Consider the following 19,791-nt stretch of genomic DNA (forward strand, 5'->3'; position numbering starts at 1 on the left):
TAGAAACAGATGTTTCTAAAAAAAAATTTAGTTTAAAAAAAAAAAAAGTTTGTATTGACTATGTTTTAAATAAACGTTTTAAGCAAATTCAATCATAATAACCCCCCAACAATTTCTGAGCATTTTTTAGAAAAAATATTAGCCATTTCAGTGTTTAATAAATAATATTAGGAATGTCGCAGTGCACACTTATTTGGGATCAATATGAAAGTGCCAACTGTACACAAGTATTACGAGTTCAGAAAGGAAACAACAATTTGTGTAATCAGCAAATTAATTTATCTTTAACGTAAATAAACTTACTGAGGTTTTCAAGGCTTCAATTACGGCTTTCAAGGCGTCGCACTCCTCAGTAAGAGCCTGGACCACAGCGTACTGATCTCTCCTCAAAGAGTCCGCCTCACTAATGTGCCGGGCCTCCATGTCTAGTATCTCCGCCGCGTGGAGCTCCTGCATTTGGCCGATCTTATCTGAATAGCGCTCCATTAATTCAGCCACCTGGTCAGAGCTGTTGCCCAGTTGTGTGACCCCCAGTTCATTCTGCACTCCTATGTGCTTCTGGTGAACATGGGAGGTCTGGTTGCTGTTGTTAACACTTGAAACCTTATCAGTCTGCGATGATGAGGTTGTCTTGTCAGAGGAAGTCCAATCTGTGCTCCTAACACTGTCCGTGGAGTCTATACCAGACGTGCTTTGTTGTTGCAGCTGCTGAAGTTCCCTTTGCATGTAAAAGGCCAATTTCTCCTCAGCGTGGGCAAAACATTTCTTCAGCTCTTGAAGGTCTTCCTCAAGATGGGCTAAACTGGATTCTTTTACCTGTCAAATCAGTAAATATGGATCACTTTTAAGACAAACTAGATTTCATCAGTGGTGACAGCAGTGTTCAATTTCTAAACTACGGGTTAAAAGTTGCATTACCACCTAGGAAGATGTTCTCCTAGGCTGACCGTCTCCAAAGCCCTGCTGCTTCCTTCTCTGCTGTGGATGTCCAAAAAATGGGATTGGGGCTTGCTATTTGCTCCCCATAACCCACAGCTGCCATAAAAGTGGTGCAGACATTTCTCTGAAGTCTCTAGCTGGGCGACGATGTCACCTTGAGAAAAATGTTTGTGATAATGGCGTCCTAAAATGCTACCTACAATGGAGGCAGCTATCATGTGGGCTGAACTAGAAATTATGAGAATGCAGACTGAACTGATTAAATACAAGGGTCTCATGAATTCCGGTCAGGCCTTATGAACCCTGTTAATGAAGTGCATCAGTGATGTCACTGGTTCCTAGTGAAATGATGGGCTGCAATCTCATGAATGATACTTTATTCCATAATATGGCAGCTGACGCTTTATATAATATAACTGGCTGGAATGTTGCTACACTCTGACTTGTGAACATGCCTCCTTACAGACACTGGTGGTCATTCCGAGTTGATCGCTTGCTTGCAGTTTTCAGCAGCCGTGAAAACACTATGCCGCCGCCCACTGGGAGTGTATTTTAGCTTAGCAGAAGTGCGAACGAAAGGATCGCAAAGTGGCTACAAAATCATTTTGTGCAGTGTCAGAGTAGCTTCAAACTTACTCAGCGTTTGCGATCACTTTAGTCCATTCAGTTCCTGATTTGACGTCACAAACCCTCCCAGCGTTCGCCCAGCCACCCCTGCGTTTTTCCTGGCACGCCTGCGTTTTTCCGAACACTCCCTGAAAACGGTCAGTTGACACCCAGAAACGCCCTCTTCCTGTCAATCACTCTGCGGCTGCCTGTGCAACTGAAAAGCATTGCTAAACCCTGTGTAAAACTACATTGTTTGGTGTAATAGTACGCCACGCGTGTGCAATGCGCCGCATGCGCAGAACTGCCGTTTTTTTGCCTCATCGCTGCACAGCGAACGAATGCAGCTAGCGATCAACTCGGAATGACCACCACTATTCTATGAAATGGCCTGTTATACCCTCACTGACCAGTATTACACTTGTTTTAAAAGTCGTTCAAATGTTTCCTCACCGTCAGCTCCTGTCTAAGTGTTTCTGTCATCTCTCTGTAATGATTCAGTTCTTCTTTGGTTACTCTTCCTTCTGCTTCAATTATTTGGACCTTGCGCTCCAGATCAATCACGGTGCTATAAGATTCATCATAATTTCCCTGCAAATACGTACAAATATTCTAGCACCAGTGCCATAGAAAATAATATACACAATTACATTTATGCGCCAATGGTACAGGTGCACCAGAGTTCTAATTGTTAAATATAAGTCATTTTTTTTCAGAGGTGCATCATTCTTATTGGTCTTTACGAAACTAAACGATCGTACAGTAAATCAATATCCCCAAAACAAAAAAGAATTTAACTTGGTCAGTATTTATGGATTACGGCCTGCCTCTCAATGACATTTGCGCTACATATGTGATTAGCAAAAAGAATAAAACAAAAGTAGAAGGCTACACCTGCCCATAAGGGATGCATTTAGCATCCCGATGGACAGGATGCCAGAGGTCACGTGACAACCGGAACACCTACAGCCGACATGCCGAAGGTTTCAGGGTACCCGGCCGGGGTGGGAGGCCCCGTAGGGTTAGGCACAAGGTGGGTTAAAATTAGGCACTAGTGGGGGAAGTTAGCCCTAGCTGCCACCCCCGAGGGGTAGCCCTAGCCGCCACCCCCAGGGGATTAGTGTAAGAGTGGGGGGGTGAAAAATACTTACCCCCTCCGACGCTGGGATCTTCACGGGCAGGATGCCGATGTTGGTCATGTGAGCACCGGCATCCCGACGACCGGTATTTCACACTGAACCCGGCCATAATAGTCACAGACTAACAGTTTCATGACCAGTGATGGTTTGCACCTTAATGAAATGAATATCTTTTGTTTGTTTCTAAACTAAGCAACTATGATACTGCTTGTTTTAAAGACAGAATAGACATTTGGTGGCATATTGGATTAAATATATCCTATCTTCTTAATTGTTTGCAGAGGAGATAAAACATCAAATCATAAAAAAAAAAAAAGTTTCTCTGAATTCCTCGAGTAATTCACACAATCCAACAAGGGGGGCGGGTCCATGGTTCTCGGGGGTGTGGAACAGGTCATGGGGGCCTGGGTTTGCAGCACACCTCATCTATCCGTGTGCCAGCCACGGACAGGCATGGGGCAGGCAAACAGAGATTCAGAACAGCTCTCTTCATGGCCAGGTCGGCCCAACAGGATGTCGCCCCCTTCTGGCATTTGCCAGATGGCGGTCCGGCCCTGGGTAAACCTATGTTTTTATATATATATATATATATATATATATATCTATATCTATCTATCTGCACAATGTGTCTGGCACTCACGCTTGGAAGATTTCAACAGGTCCGGTGCACAACCTCTCAGACGAGTATATGGATCCCACACAATGGAGGCACTCGGCGAATAATAACTGACACCACCACAGCCGGTACGGTCAACGTTTCAGGGACTTCTCCCTTTTATCAAGACACAACCAGCACTGACATAGAAAAACATATATATACAAAATTATCTCTTACCGAACACCAATAAACGAGCAGGATACATTGTCCCCCCAGCTGCAGGCACTAAACTCCACAGCTGTCCCACTAGCTGCCGAGAACAGCGTCCGAGCAGGGTGGGCGCGGCCTTCTCACGTCGGGGAATGGTTGCATAGCAACACTCCCCACAACGTCTCACAGCCAACCGCCGCAGCCCGCAGGTGCTGACCTCACTCCCGCGTCACCTCCTCCGTAGGTGTGGCCTGGTGGGCGGCAGACGATTGGCTCCACGCTGCGAGGGGTTGCCTAGTAACCTATGCCTATATACAAGAAGTCGAATTTCAACCCTCTGTCGTTGAATAAAAGTATCAAAACCTTCACCAATTGCATGGAGACGTACATTGAAGAAAGTACCCCCATACAGCATCCAGGTGTGCACAACCTCTCGAGGATAGAGTTTGCAGCTTTGAAGCAATTAGGCAATTATAAGGACATTACTATACGACCGGCGGATAAAGGTGGAGGCATCGTGGTGCAAGACCTTACCGCCTATAAAATTGAAGCGTATAGACAATTGGATAATACAGTGACCTATGAACAACTCAGTAAGGATCCGACTGCACAATACCAAACAGAATTGCATAAGATCTTAAAAAAGGCAGTGGAAGATGGAATCATCACAGATAACACTAGAGAGGCATTGAGCGAACAATGGCCCATCCTTCCGGTGTTTTACACCATCCCTAAACTCCATAAGGATGTGGTTAACCCTCCGGGACGCCCCATTATAGCGGCAAGGGATTCTCTCTACTACAATCTTTCTAAATTTCTGGATTTTTATGTACAGCCATTGATCCAGAAATTACCGCTTTGCCTGAAAGATACCACGGCCTTCATTCTTACATTACAGTCCATTTCACCTCTACCGACTCGCTATTTGCTGTGCACAGTCGATGTGATTAATTTATACACCAGCATTCCCCACGAGAGGGGTCTACATGCAATGGAAACATTCCTGAGGAACCAACCGGAATATGGTGGTCCCGATATTGCCTTCTTCATTACCCTTCTAGGTCTCACACTAGAAAGAAATTACTTTCTGTTTGATAACAAGATTTTTCGCCAACGGACTGGGTGCGCCATGGGATCATGTGTGGCACCCAGTTTCGCCAACGTCTTTATGAGCGAATTAGAGAAACATCTTTTTTTCAGCAACAAGGGCTATGCGGATAACATCCTCCTTTTCCGTCGCTACATAGACGATATCTTTATCATTTGGACGGGGACGGAAGCAGAATTCAAGGATATGATGACATCAATCAATGAAAAGGATTCTGACATTAAATTCACCTTTGAATGTAGTTTTGAAAAGATCCATTATCTGGATGTAGCTGTTTCAATAGGGACTGACTTCAGCATTAATACGAGTATGTATTACAAACCCACCGACCGCAATACGGTCTTAAGAGCAAACAGTTTTCATCCAGAATCCACAAAGTGGAGTCTCCCGTTCTCCCAATTTCTACGCATAAGACGAATCTGTAGCGACGAGGAGGACGCCCGGATACAGATCTCTAATATGACAGAAAAATTCAAAGCCAGAGGGTACTCTATAGATTCTCTTCAAAAAGCTGAACAAAAAGCTTTAGCCATTTCACGATCTGAGGCATTAAGGACTAAAACACGGACTGAAGACCAGTCCCGGATGGTGTGGACTCAGGATTATACAACTGCCAGTAAACATCTATACAGCAGGGCCAAAGGAATTTGGCCTGTGATTTCCAGAGACAAAGAATTGCCCTCATTGAAAAATACCTCACTGATGGCTTCATATAGGCGAGGACGTAATGTGAAGGATATTGTAGTCCATAATGATATTTCTAATCATGGTCCAGAAAAGCCAGTTCACTTCCTTACACGTCAACCTGGGAACTACAGATGTACAGGATGTACAACCTGCAGTTGCCTGGAAATAGGTGATACGTTTCTACACCCCAGATCAGGGAAATCCTTTAAGATCAGATATGCCCTTACGTGCACTAGCAAATTTATTGTGTATTATATCAAGTGCCCTTGTGGCCTGTTATATGTGGGTAAGAGTATAAGGCAGTTCAAAGAGAGAATTGCGTTACATAGATCCAGCATTAGAGCGGCACTGGAGGGGAAGGGAAGTGATCAGCCGGTGGCAAGACACTTCAAGAATTGCCATCATTCTTTGGCGACTATTCGCTATAAAATTATTGATCACATTCCAGACAGAGTCAGAGGTGGTGACAGGGGTAAAACCCTGTTACAGAAAGAAGCTTGGTTGATACACAAATTGCAGACTGTGCATCCCCATGGTCTTAATGAAGCATTAAGCTTCAATTGCTTCTTGTAATTTCTCCAGAGAGAAGTGAGCATAGGCCAGTTCAGGTCTGGTTTATTAGTATACAGATAAGTTGTTTTTCCATGCTTTTTACTAGGTACCTGAAACACTTTATTTAATCTATTAGTCTTCTGTAATTGTTATAGCATTACTGATTAGCAATATAACAACATGTTATTAAGATACAGGCCAGATGAATCTTATCCGTTATATTATATGTTTATTTTGCCTGATCGTTTTTCCACTATTGGTTAGGGAGGACGATCAGAATACCTCAGAGTCTTTTTTGTTATGTTTGGATATTTGTGTATGTTTTACATGTGCACATTGGGTGTTGTTCGGGATCCGTGCTCTCTTTCTGTTGGGAGTGGTTGCTAGGCAACCCCTCGCAGCATAGAGCCAATCGTCTGCCGCCCACCAGGCCGCACCTACGGAGGAGGCGACGCGGGAGTGAGGTCAGCACCTGCGGGCTGCGGCGGTTGGCTGTGAGACGTTGTGGGGAGTGTTGCTATGCAACCATTCCCCGACGTGAGAAGGCCGCGCCCACCCTGCTCGGACGCTGTTCTCGGCAGCTAGTGGGACAGCTGTGGAGTTTAGTGCCTGCAGCTGGGGGGACAATGTATCCTGCTCGTTTATTGGTGTTCGGTAAGAGATAGTTTTGTATATATATGTTTTTCTATGTCAGTGCTGGTTGTGTCTTGATAAAAGGGAGAAGTCCCTGAAACGTTGACCGTACCGGCTGTGGTGGTGTCAGTTATTATTCGCCGAGTGCCTCCATTGTGTGGGATCTATATATATATATATATATATATATATATATATATATATATATATATATATATATATATACACACACACACACACACACACATATAAACCCCTTGATGAAGTCTGAGGACGAAACGCGTTGTGTACACCTCCATTGACCCTCCATTTTCAAAGATAAGCATCACTTTTTTAACCTTAAGCATTTTTTATCAGTAGAAATTTGTTTTTACTGATTTTATGTGATTTAGGGTTCTAGCTTAAACTGCAGTATTTTATCTCTATCATTTTTTATTGCTCTTATTATCCAGCCTTTTATCTACTTTTTTATCCCATTATCATACTTTGTATAAATAAATTTGTTACCACTTTTTTTGAAAACCGTATCCAGCTATATTCTTCATAGTTAATTCTAATTAGACATTGTAAGTCGCTGGTACCCCTATTCCCCCCTTCCACATCTTAATCTCAAAGGCAGCTTATCACTGCCGAATATTTAGGGGTTAGCTGACACCTTACATTTTTAAAGGAGTGTCTTTAATCACTGTATTATCTTTTTATAAATATCTGTTCACACACACCTGTGGCGCCATACCCCCACTACCCAACACACACACACATATATATATATATATATATATATATATATATATTTATTTTTCATGCGTGTGCAGGTCCCTTCTGGACCTGCACACGCTGCCCAAAATCGCTGCTGCAGTAACGCCTAAATATCCTTTTTGCATTCCAGATGTGCATACTCCAGCTCTTACAGGCCCCCAAGGAACATCCTTAGGACGTTCCAGTCAGTGCTGTAATTCCCGGCATGGCAGGCCCCACCCCCTCCGAATGACATCATGGGGCATAGCCGGCACAGGGCGCAGAAGAGCTCGGTTACGGCACAGTTATTCATTTAAATAACAAATATATATAGGAGAATAGATAAAGAAGCAGAGACCTAGGCGCTATAGTACAGACGTGCGGTGGAAAAAATAATAAAGAACACTCTTTAACCCTTTTAAGAGTAGCAGCTCATAATACAAGATCAGTGTATGGTGTACACATAGATAAAAATAGGTAGTAGAGAAAATAAGCGCTAATGAGTGTAGTAACAATTATAACGGAAATACTCAGGTGGGTAAAAATTATGGCCTTGGACACTTATCTGGTAAGTGAGAACTTCCAGCCGATGTTCATCATTTTAAGATTAACATGTAAAAAGAAAAAAACAGCAAACATAGTGTGTATCGTTCATGGATTAAAATTATGTCATTTGCAATATAGGGCAAGAACTTAGGGAACTTGCTTATTCCCAATAAAATGTAATCTGTAGCTTCACAACATAAAATACAGATTTAATGAACAATAACATAAAAACGGCTAGACAACACACGTACAAGATTTAAAATGATAAAAGCTTATCTGTCCATCATAGGAATAGGGAGGTCAGCAACAAACTATCCCAAGGACACAAGATAGCCAAAGATTATGCGTACAGGATAAAAAAGTTCAAACGCTTATCTGTCCATCAAGGGGAGTTCAGCAGCAAACAGTCCCAACGCGTTTCGTCCGTCAAGGTGTGGACTTCCTCAAGGGGATCAAGACAGTGAGCTCAAACAGCTCCATTTATACCATCCAACAGGAAGCTGCACATGTCAGTTCTTAGTGACATCACTTCCTGTGTTGTTATTGATGTCAAATTTATTTAGAGACAAAAAAAGGACTTAAAAAATACCTAATTTGTTAGAAACATGAAGTGGGATAACTAATATTACCAGGCCAATCGTTATAGGAATATAAGTGATTAGGAAAGTGATTAAATGATGTAGACGGCGGTGGAGCGCATTGTGGAACGCACCGCCGTCTAAAATACCGGTGGAACGCACCGCCATCTTACGTACGTCACTTCCGCCAATGCAGACGGCGGTGGAACGCATTATGGAACGCACCGCCGCCCCTTAGGTGCGTCACTTCCGCCGCTGGTGCAATGACTAGGTGGAACGCACCGCCATTTTAGGTGCGTTACTTCCAAAATATGGAGCGCACCGCCATTTTGGGCGCCGTATCTGGCGGGGGGGCGGCTTATAACCACGGGGAACGGCGTATTGAAAAATATAAAACATAATAGTTAAAGAAAACGTCATGGTGATTGTGAGGAAAATTGTGGTTTGTGCTTCCTATTTTTAGTGCGAGTGACGCCATAATGCTGTGGAACGCACCGCCATTTGGAAAAACGGGCAGTGGAACGCACCGCCATTAAATTGAGTGACAGCTTCAATAAACTGATGCATAAAATTAGTGAATATGGAGAGTGAATGTATCTAACCTAAAATAAATATATATAGAGATCCAACTAGAATTACGTGAGGCAGTGGAATACGTGTTGTGAACGCTTATATAAATAGTGATGAATTTTAGGACTACAGTGAAGGGGATTGAAATAATTAAAAAAATGAATGAAAAAAATGAATTCTCTTTGTGCCGCATAAAAGCATCCAAATATCCTTAGATATATCCGGAAAATCCCGTTTTTTGAAGAGATGATTCTTATTTACATTTTTGGTGGGAGAAAATAGCTGAAATGGGAACACACAAGAACAAAAAATGGGCGAAAGGAACTTTCGTATTTGTAGCATAAATTATCATAAAAAAGAAGAAAACAGTACCATAAGTGAAAGAATGAGTGTAAAATACAGATCGCTAGTTAAAGAAAAGGGGCAATTTCAAAGGCTTCATTTAATCCTTGTGGTGATAATGTTTGGAGCTCATAAATCCAAAACATTTCACGTTTGGAGAGTTTGTTCAATATATCTCCTCCTCTGTCTCCAAGTTTGACCCATTCAATAGCTTTAAATGTGATCTCCTCTGGGTTCGATCTGTGTTTATCTATAAAATGTTTGGATACTGTATGATTATCAACTTTATTTTTGATATTTCTAATGTGTTCCTGTATCCGCAATTTTAGAATCCTCTTAGTTTTGCCCACATATTTTAGTCCGCAAGTACATTCCAATAGGTATATGATCATTGTAGAGTTACAATTAAGGAAATCTTTGATGGAATATTCCTTTGTGTTATTATGGTTGAAATTTTTTTTTCTATTGGGATGAAGAAATTTGCAAATATTACAGTTGCCGCATTTGTAGCAGCCCTTGCAGGTTCCAATGGTATTTCTTGTATTAGTGGTTTTGGTTGGCAAGTGACTAGGAGCCAGAATATCCTTTAAATTACTCGTTTTCCGAAAGACTATATCTGGTCTGGAAGGAAGTATTTCTTTAAGGATAGGATCAAGCAGAAGGAGATCCCAATGTTTTTTAATGGATTGCCTGATTTGGTGTTCTTGATTACTAAAAGTGGTAATAAAGGGGGGTGACATTTTTGTCTTTTTCTTTGGTGCTCTTGCTGAAAAGTTCTTGTGTAGATGTAATAGCTGTTTTCTCCAGTGCTTTATTAATCACAGTATCAGGATACTTTCTCTCATTAAATCTGTTGGCATATGTAGTTAGTTGATTCTCGCAGTCTTGTCTGTCGCTGCAGTTCCGCTTAATGCGGTAAAATTGGGAGTAGGGGATGTTTGTTTTCCAGTTTTTAGCATGACAGCTTATGAAGTGAAGGTAACTATTGGTATCAACGTTTTTAATATGATTGCTGATGACGATCTGTGTTCCATTATTTGACAGGGTTAAATCCAGAAAATTAATTTGTTCTTATTGATTTCATGTGTAAATTTTAGGTTATAGTTGTTGGATTCCAATGTACCTAAAAAGGCTTTAAACAGGTCTAGGTCTCCTTCCCAAATGATCAAGATATCATCTATGTATCTCTTGTAGATGATCAAATTATCAAGGTATGGATTATTGTTGTAGATGCATTCTTCCTCCCACGATCCCATCAGCAGATTAGCAAAGCTGGGCGCGAAGGTGGTGCCCATTGCGGTTCCGCAAGTTTGTAGAAAGAAGGTTTTCTGAAATATGAAATAATTGTGGCTAAGAGTAAATCTCATAAAGTCACAAATTGCGTTTTTATGGGTTGTTGTGATCTCCAGGTCTCTATCCATGAATTTTCTACAGGATTCTATGCCTTTCTCGTGTTTAATGCAAGTGTATAGACTTTGTACGTCAATGGTAATCCAGATGTAGTTCTCTTTCCATTCAATTTCAGATAGAATATTAATCACATTGCCCGTATCTTTCAGATAAGATGGTAAAGACATAACATATTTTTGCAAAAAAATATCGATATATTCTGAAAGATGGCTTGTGAGAGAGTCGATGCCCGAAATTATAGGTCTCCCTGGTGGACTTGTTAATGACTTATGTATCTTAGGTAGATAATAAAATGTAGGTATCACCGGGGTTGTCATCATTAGGAACTGGAATTCATTTTTATCCAATGTATTGTTATGGAAGTAATGGAGTAGTATTGGTCGTAGTTCTTCGATAAAGGAGTTAGTGGGGTCTTGTGAAAGTTTTTTATATGATGTAGTATCATTCAGCAGGCGATATGCTTCTTGTTCATATGCTTCCCTATCCAAGAGGACTATACCGCCTCCCTTATCCGCTTGCTTTATCACGATATTTTTATTATCTTGTAGAGCTTTAAGTGCTTCTTTTTCCTTGTTTTTCAAGTTCGAATAGGGATGTGGTGTTAAATCCATGTCGCATATATCCTTTTTAACAAGTTCCTGAAAGACGTTGATGTAGTTACCTTTAGACTCCAAGGGATAGAATTTCGATTTCCGTTTAAGGCCTGATTTAGATGGTTCTGTATGTGCCGCATCCTGCTCTTTCTTAGCAAAATGTCTTTTGAGAGTCAGTGATCTAGCAAATTTATTTATGTCAATGTAAGTGTCAAATTTATTAATCTGTTTTGATGGGGCAAATTTAAGGCCCTTACTTAGAATAGCAATTTCATCCTTCTTTAATTCATGACTGGATAAATTGAAGATGCCTTGCTCGACTGGGTCTTTCGCTAAAGGTGACGTCTTTTGTTCAGTCTTCCTGCGTCCGCCCCGGGTACCTCTTCTTCTTGTAGGCCTCTTCTTAGGGGAGATCTTCCCTTGAACCTCTCTCTGAAAAAGGTTTTCCTTGTGGAGAATTGATTTTCTGCGGTAGGGTCTGGAGATAAAAAATCAGAATCACTATTTGAATCGCATCTTGAAGTGCTGAAAATCTGTTATTGGTGTTCACATAGGTGGGATATGGAGAGTTGATCTTTTCTCTAGCTTGTTGTCCCTGTTGTCGGAATTGATTCTGGCCGGTATTCCTCTTTTGATAATATGGAGTAGTTTTCCATTTTCTCGCTCTTGGATCTTGAAAGACCGGAATGATCGGATGTTTTCTCTCTTGAAATCTGCTCCAATTTTGGAAGCGGTTATTCAGGTAGTCTTGTTTGTCTCTAAAGAATTTTTTTTGTTTGCCTTTAATAACTTCCTCCTCTATACGTTCAAGTTTCTTCGTCAGTGTTGTATCATTAGCTCTAAATTCATCTTTATCTTTGTGGGCCACTAATTGTTGTTCTTTAGTTGAGAGATCTTCTTCAATCTTGGTTAGGGTCTTCCTTTTTTCTATGATAATAAGCTTCATGAGGTCTATGGAACAATTGTGGAGAATCTCGTCCCAATTCTTGATGAATTCTTGATTTTCTAGACCAAATGTGGGTCTTTTTAAAAGTCTTAGGCCCCTGGGTATCCTATTAACTGTGATATATTGTTCCAGGCCTTTTATTTCCCACCATGTTTTAATTTCCCTGGTGAGAAGTCTTTCTGCTTCCCAAAATAGGGAGTCTATATCAGAGGTGTTGGGTGTATCTTTTACATTAGTAGAGTTTCCTTCATCAAAGATTTGATGACAGAGGTCGTTCCTTTTATCGTGGCCTCTATTTTTAAACATTATTTTTGTAGCACAAGTACTAGCTGCCTTTGGAAAATTACCAGAGTAAAGATAAAGTAGCAGAGACCTAGGCGCTATAGTACAGACGTGCGGTGGAAAAAATAATGAAGAACACTCTTTAACCCTTTTAAGAGTAGCAGCTCATAATACAAGATCAGTGTATGGTGTACACATAGATAAAAATAGGTAGTAGAGAAAATAAGCGCTAATGAGTGTAGTAACAATTATAACGGAAATACTCAGGTGGGTAAAAATTATGGCCTTGGACACTTATCTGGTAAGTGAGAACTTCCAGCCGATGTTCATCATTTTAAGATTAACATGTAAAAAGAAAAAAACAGCAAACATAGTGTGTATCGTTCATGGATTAAAATGATGTCATTTGCAATATAGGGCAAGAATTTAGGGAACTTGCTTATTCCCAATAAAACGTAATCTGTAGCTTCACAACATAAAATACAGATTTAATGAACAATAACATAAAAACGGCTAGACAACACACGTACAAGATTTAAAATTATAAAAGCTTATCTGTCCATCATTTTTGTTCTTGTGTGTTCCCATTTCAGCTATTTTCTCCCACCAAAAATGTAAATAAGAATCATCTCTTCAAAAAACGGGATTTTCCGGATATATCTAAGGATATTTGGATGCTTTTATGCGGCACAAAGAGAATTCATTTTTTTCATTCATTTTTTAATTATTTCAATCCCCTTCACTCTAGTCCTAAAATTCATCACTATTTATATAAGCGTTCACAACACGTATTCCACTGCCTCACGTAATTCTAGTTGGATCTCTATATATATTTATTTTAGGTTAGATACATTCACTCTCCATATTCACTAATTTTATGCATCAGTTTATTGAAGCTGTCACTCAATTTAATGGCGGTGCCTTCCACTGCCCGTTTTTCCAAATGGCGGTGCGTTCCACAGCATTATGGCGTCACTCGCACTAAAAATAGGAAGCACAAAGCACAATTTTCCTCACAATCACCATGACGTTTTCTTTAACTATTATGTTTTATATTTTTCAATACGCCGTTCCCCGTGGTTATAAGCCGCCCCCCCGCCAGACACGGCGCCCAAAATGGTGGTGCGCTCCATATTTTGGAAGTAACGCACCTAAAATGGCGGTGCGTTCCACCTAGTCATTGCACCAGCGGCGGAAGTGACGCACCTAAGATGGCAGTGCGTTCCACAGGTATTTTGGGCGGCGGTGCGTTCCATAATGCGTTCCACCGCCGTCTGCATTGGCGGAAGTGACGTACGTAAGATGGCGGTGCGTTCCACCGGTATTTTAGATGGCGGTGCGTTCCACAATGCGCTCCACCGCCGTCTACATCATTTAATCACTTTCCTAATCACTTCTATATTCCTATAACGATTGGCCTGGTAATATTAGTTATCCCACTTCATGTTTCTAACAAATTAGGTATTTTTTAAGTCCTTTTTTTGTCTCTAAATAAATTTGACATCAATAACAACACAGGAAGTGATGTCACTAAGAACTGACATGTGCAGCTTCCTGTTGGATGGTATAAATGGAGCTGTTTGAGCTCACTGTCTTGATCCCCTTGAAGAAGTCCACACCTTGACGGACGAAACGCGTTGGGACTGTTTGCTGCTGAACTCCCCTTGATGGACAGATAAGCGTTTGAACTTTTTTATCCTGTACGCATAATCTTTGGCTATCTTGTGTCCTTGGGATAGTTTGTTGCTGACCTCTCTATTCCTATGATGGACAGATAAGCTTTTATAATTTTAAATCTTGTACGTGTGTTGTCTAGCCGTTTTTATGTTATTGTTCATTAAATCTGTATTTTATGTTGTGAAGCTACAAATTACATTTTATTGGGAATAAGCAAGTTCCCTAAGTTCTTGCCCTATATTGCAAATGACATCATTTTAATCCATGAACGATACACACTATGTTTGCTGTTTTTTTCTTTTTACATGTTAATCTTAAAATGATGAACATCGGCTGGAAGTTCTCACTTACCAGATAAGTGTCCAAGGCCATAATTTTTACCCACCTGAGTATTTCCGTTATAACTGTTACTACACTCATTAGCGCTTATTTTCTCTACTACCTATATATAGGAGAATGATTACATATTCCCTTAAACAATAGAAACTTTCAAGAGTCAGTGCAAATTGGACATAATGGCAGCTAACATGTTCCATGAAAGTGTGAAGTGAGAGCCAATCCCTGCCAAGGATTCTAACAGAAAGGAAATGATTGGCCACTACTTGAGAAGTGATTTTTCCACTCCTTTATCTCATTTCAATATTCTTGTGCAGCATTATTAAATATACATTTTGTCACTGCTGCACAAAACTAGGTTGACTATCGCTGCTTCTCCGAAACCCCCGCACACTCTACGCAACACCTACTAGCAGATGATGCAAACTTCCAGACTTCTACAAACTTCAACTTGCTCCAAAAACACCAAATTTTGGTCTGCAGTTCACCCATTTTTAACTTTGTAAATGACCTATTTGGATAATGATTGTGACACCAGAGACCAACACAGGAAGCAATCTGTAGGTTTTAACTTTTTCACTGTACTGTAGAAGATCTCTGGTGGTGGCTAGTTTAATGTGGCCCATATATCTACAGCTCTATTCCGCATTCTGAAAATGCTTATTGGCAGACTCTGATGACGTGTGCAGAAATCGTCAAAATCCTAAATTAAAAAACCCAGACTCGCTGATTTCGATAATTTCCAACATATTGGATTCTGACGATGACCCGACTGAGGGACCAGTAAAATGGGCAAGTATGGGGCCCATTACTTTAACAAGTGATTTTCTTTTCCATTTCTATATAAATTTTACAATAAAAATGTAAAAATTCTGTAGATATAACTTTTATTAGTCCATCAACAGATTCAGTGTACCTTACCTGTGATATTGCAGAATCTACATTTTCCACATGACTTTGTGCCCAGTCCATATCTTGCTTCCCCCCTGTGCTGTCCAAGACTTGTTGCAGTTCGTAGAGTTGTTGCTCTTTCTCAGCTACCTGTTGGTTTGCGATGTTGACCAGATCCCGTTCTTCTTCCAGCTGCTCATGGAGGTCAGACAGCTGCTTCTCCAGCTCTAGCAGTCTTAAAGTCAGTACAGTCACATCTGGCTCTGCTCCCTCCTCCATGGAGTGTTCAGACACAATTGCCTGCAATGCTGTGGATTCTTTCTCCAGGATGCAGGACCTATCGTCTTCACGCACCTGTTTGGCGTGCACTTGAAAGGCTTTCAGTTGGGCTTCACTCACGAGAGCTGCAGCCACTTTTTCCCTGAGTGTGTCCTCCATGTCCAACATAATCTGACTATGATGATCACTTTCCACCTTTAACTGATCTTTGAGAGTCTCAATCTCTTCTGAATTCAGCAAAATGTCCAATTCTTTCTCTTTAATAACTTTACGAAGTTCCTGCAACTGAGATTCCATGCTGTCTATTGTACTCTGCATGGTCTCTTGGACAGAGGGAACTAAAACTTGGTTTTCAGTCTTCTCTCCCAATACTTTATCCACACGGTCACCAAGGACAGTACTCTGTGTGACAAGTGTGGCATATCTACTAGATTCGCTTTGACCAGCGTCTTGTGCAAGAAATGTCCTTTGCATCTGTCCTGGCTCTTCTTTCAAACAGTTGACCCCTGTTTTGGCCTCCAATGTATTGGCGGTATCTGCTGTATTACCATTCATGTGCTGGGCTAACGTCTCTGGCCACTGAGCTATAAGCTGATGTGAGCTACTTTCTGATTTCTCTATGGAGGTCCACTGCCCCGCTTCGCGTGATTTTTGGCAGAGAGTTTCAATCACACCATTCAGTCGCTCGATCTCCTTCACTTGCTGGTTGAGCAGGTTTTGCTGATTGACATACTGCAGCAACTCTAAATCCTTCACCTGAATCTCTTTTTGAAGTTGTTGTAATTGTGACTCCATATTGTGGATAGCAGCTTGGGTGGCGTCTTCCAGAGAAGTAATCATTGCTTGACTTGCTAAGAGCTCGGAGGTCTTTTCGATCAATGCTTCTTCCAGATGGGCTGCCTTTAGTCCCTCTTTGGTGGTTTCACGGTCACTGGATGCATTTTGTTCCGTTACATTGATGTGTTTCTGAGACTCTCTCAGTTTTTCCAACTCTTCTTTCAAATGAGTAAGCTCTATTCTTGCCTCCTCAAGCTCTGCCTTTGCTTGCATGGCCTCACCACCATCTAATTCTGCTTTCTGTACCAAAAACTCCTGGTTTTCTATTAATACTCCCTCATGGCTTGTGACGCTTTCTCTAGCCTTTGTCTCAACCTCGGAATTTATTGAGACTTTACGCCCTACTTCTGAGAATTCCTGCTTGAGTGTTCGGATCACCTCATTCAGCCGCTCGACCTCCTCTGTCTGCTGGATGAGCAAGTCTTTCTGGTTCACATACTGCAGCAATACTGAATCCTTCTGCTGGATGACGTTTTGAAGGTCTTGCAACTGTAACTCCATATTCCGGAAAGTTTTCAAAGTGGTCTCTTCCATGGCGGTGACCATAGCTTGGTTGACTAATGCCTGTGCAGTCTCTTCAAGCAAGGTTTCTTTTAGATTGGTCACTAGAATCCCTTCTTTGGCAGTTGCACTTTTTCCAGAATCGCTGTCCTCACTTACGCCAATATGTTTTTGAGCCTCCCTCAGTTTTTCCAGCTCTTCTTTCAATACAGTCAGCTCCATTTTTGTCTCCTCAAGCTCAGCCACAGCTCGTATTGCTTCCCCTTCATGCCCCTCTACCTTCTGCAGCAATGACTTGTTGCTTTCCATTAAGGTTTGACTTTCTCTATCCATTGACTCAACATTAGGATCCACCAAGCCTTTTTGCTTGAAGTCTGCTAAATCCTGCTGTAAAGTTCTGATCATGGCATTCAGACGTTCTATCTCTTGGTTTTCAAGCAGGTGTGTGGAGCTTGCAAGTTGCAGCAGTTGCGAGTCCTTGTCTTGTACAGTTTTCTGGAGATCTTGCAACTGACTCTCCAGACGATGTATTGTGCTCTCAGAAGCCTCCTGCACCGATGCCAGTAAGGCTTCAATTGCCAAGTGCTGTGCTGTTTTTTCTCTCAAAGCCTCCGTCAGCTTCTCTGTGCTAACTGTATAACATGCATCAATCTTGTCCTCTGATTTGATTGCAGCAACCTTATTAACTGCAATGTTTTCTGAAGAATTCCTAATGTTTTCCAGCTCTCTCTCTAATTGTTCTAGTTCGGCCTTAGTTGACTCCAGCTTACTGTTCAAGGGGGTCACATCGGTGTCACATATTTCAATTCTTGGAATTATTAATTTTTCTCTGCTCACAGAATTAATCTGGTGTTTAGAACAATCGACTTCACATATTTTATTGTCTTTGTCTGCTAGTTTCAGCTGAAGCCTCCCGATTATCTCGTTCAACTCTTGTATCACTTGGGTCTGTTCTTTCAACGTCATAACTTGATCATAATACTGTTTCAGAGATGCATCTTTTTCTTTAATAACCTGCTGCAGCTGTTGCAACTGAGACTCCATGTCCTGCATAGCAATGCGGACGTCTTCCCGCAGAGGTACGGATACTTGGCTGGATGGACTTGATACGTCATTTTCCCTTTGGCTACTGGACATGTTCTCAGTCTCTGCCACTGTAGTGCTCATCATTCTATTGGCACCAAGCTTTTGTTCCTTCGTGTTGGCGAGAGTGACATCGCTTTCTCCAGACAATGACTGTAAGAGGTCTTCCCTGTCAGCCAGGTCTGCAAACTGGTGCTGCCTGTCCTCTGCACTGGTGACTTCCACTGGCACTTTTTGCTCTATACGAGACAACTCGTCTTGTAGCTTCTCTATGACTTCATTGAGCTTTTCTACCTCCTCCTCGCTGTTTTTCTTCAAACGTTCCTGATCACTTTTCAAGCATTTAATCTGGCTCTTGTACTCCTTTAGTTTTTCGTTTTTCTCCTCAATCAACTGAAAAAAAAAAAAAAATGAAAATAAAAAATAGGAAAAAGGTTTAATAGTTTCATATATATATAGTTCCACAATCCGGAACTCAAATGGTCCAGTAGGTATCAACCTGTACGCCTTTATTGGGTTGTCAGTAAGTCCAGATAGGCAGGTTCACTCCTGACTAAAATCACGGCACTCCAGGATTTTGCAAAAAATTTGTTATTTAGAAAAACATACGGCAAAGCATAGCTATAAAGATAAATACAATACAGCTTCAATTTCTTAGTAATCCTCTGTAGATCAACGTTTCTGGGTCAAGCTGCACCCCCGTCATCGGGATCAAGGAGTTAGAGAATACTTTATATAATATTGTGCATAGCAATAAAAAAAAAAGAATCGGTCTAACAATCTTTTTTTGATTGCTATGCACAATATTGTATAAAGTATTCTCTAACTCATCGATCCTGATGACGGGGGTGCAGCTTGACCCAGAAACGTTGATCTACAGAGGATTACTAAGAAATTGAAGCTGTATTGTATGTATCTTTATAGCTATGCTTAGCCGTATGTTTTTCTAAATAAATGTTTTGCAAAATCCTGGAGTGCCGTGTTTTTAGTCAGGCGTGAACCTGCCTATCTGGACTTATATATATATTCTATAAAATGCCATTCTCTAAGAGCGTAAGAGTAAATATGGATGTGTGAAGGAAGCAGTCGAATGAAACTGGTGGAATCTACTGCAAACATCCTAGCGGCTTCACAGACTACCGACTTCCCTTCCTCAACCTTCTCATGGCCTTTGGTCACCAACCACTCCACATTAACTGATGGCAGATAAGGGGCTAAATGTAATATCCTGCAAGCTGTTGGAGGTGCGGAACTTTGTGTGCGTCTGCCTGTACATTTAAAGCAGCAATCATTTACAATACAAAATCAACCTTCTATATGTTTGCAGCTTTAAAAATACGGGCAGACTGGCACAAAATCCTGCACCTCCGGCAGGCCCCAGGCTATTACATTACGCCCAAAATATCAGTCTGACATAAGTCACGTGGGCAGCTGTAGTGCAGCATGAGAGGACTAACGAAACACTCTCCCTCAGTACTCTCCCTTTCTTACTCCTCTAACCATGCAAGTCACAGGTCAGTACTCCTGCAGGGGAGCAGCCAAATACCAGGGTCTGAAAACTTGTGCAAAAGAGGGGTCATAAAATAACCAATAAATAAAATATGATTTCTCTGCTATAATTAAAATGACTTACAGTATGGTGGTGCCTGCTATTTAACAGACTGCACCACTACTCGTTTATCAGGACAAAATACAGTATTGTCACTAGTG

The 19,791-nt window shown here is 41.3% G+C and overlaps 1 protein-coding gene across 10 annotated transcripts in view; it reads right to left on the reverse strand.

Annotated features, from left to right (window-relative positions):
• AKAP9 (A-kinase anchoring protein 9) overlaps positions 1 to 19,791 on the reverse strand; it is a 467,089-nt gene that overhangs the window by 26,411 nt on the left and 420,887 nt on the right. For all 10 annotated transcript variants that reach the window (XM_063921430.1, XM_063921427.1, XM_063921429.1 and 7 more), the window contains 3 exons: positions 15,412 to 18,474; positions 1,999 to 2,136; positions 304 to 816 (listed from right to left, as the gene is read on the reverse strand). In XM_063921430.1, coding sequence (XP_063777500.1) covers positions 304 to 816; positions 1,999 to 2,136; positions 15,412 to 18,474 — 3,714 coding nt within the window. The remainder of the gene's footprint in view (positions 1 to 303; positions 817 to 1,998; positions 2,137 to 15,411; positions 18,475 to 19,791) is intronic.

This window comes from Pseudophryne corroboree, chromosome 5 (assembly GCF_028390025.1).
Source record: "Pseudophryne corroboree isolate aPseCor3 chromosome 5, aPseCor3.hap2, whole genome shotgun sequence".
Taxonomy (NCBI): Eukaryota; Metazoa; Chordata; class Amphibia; order Anura; family Myobatrachidae; genus Pseudophryne; species Pseudophryne corroboree.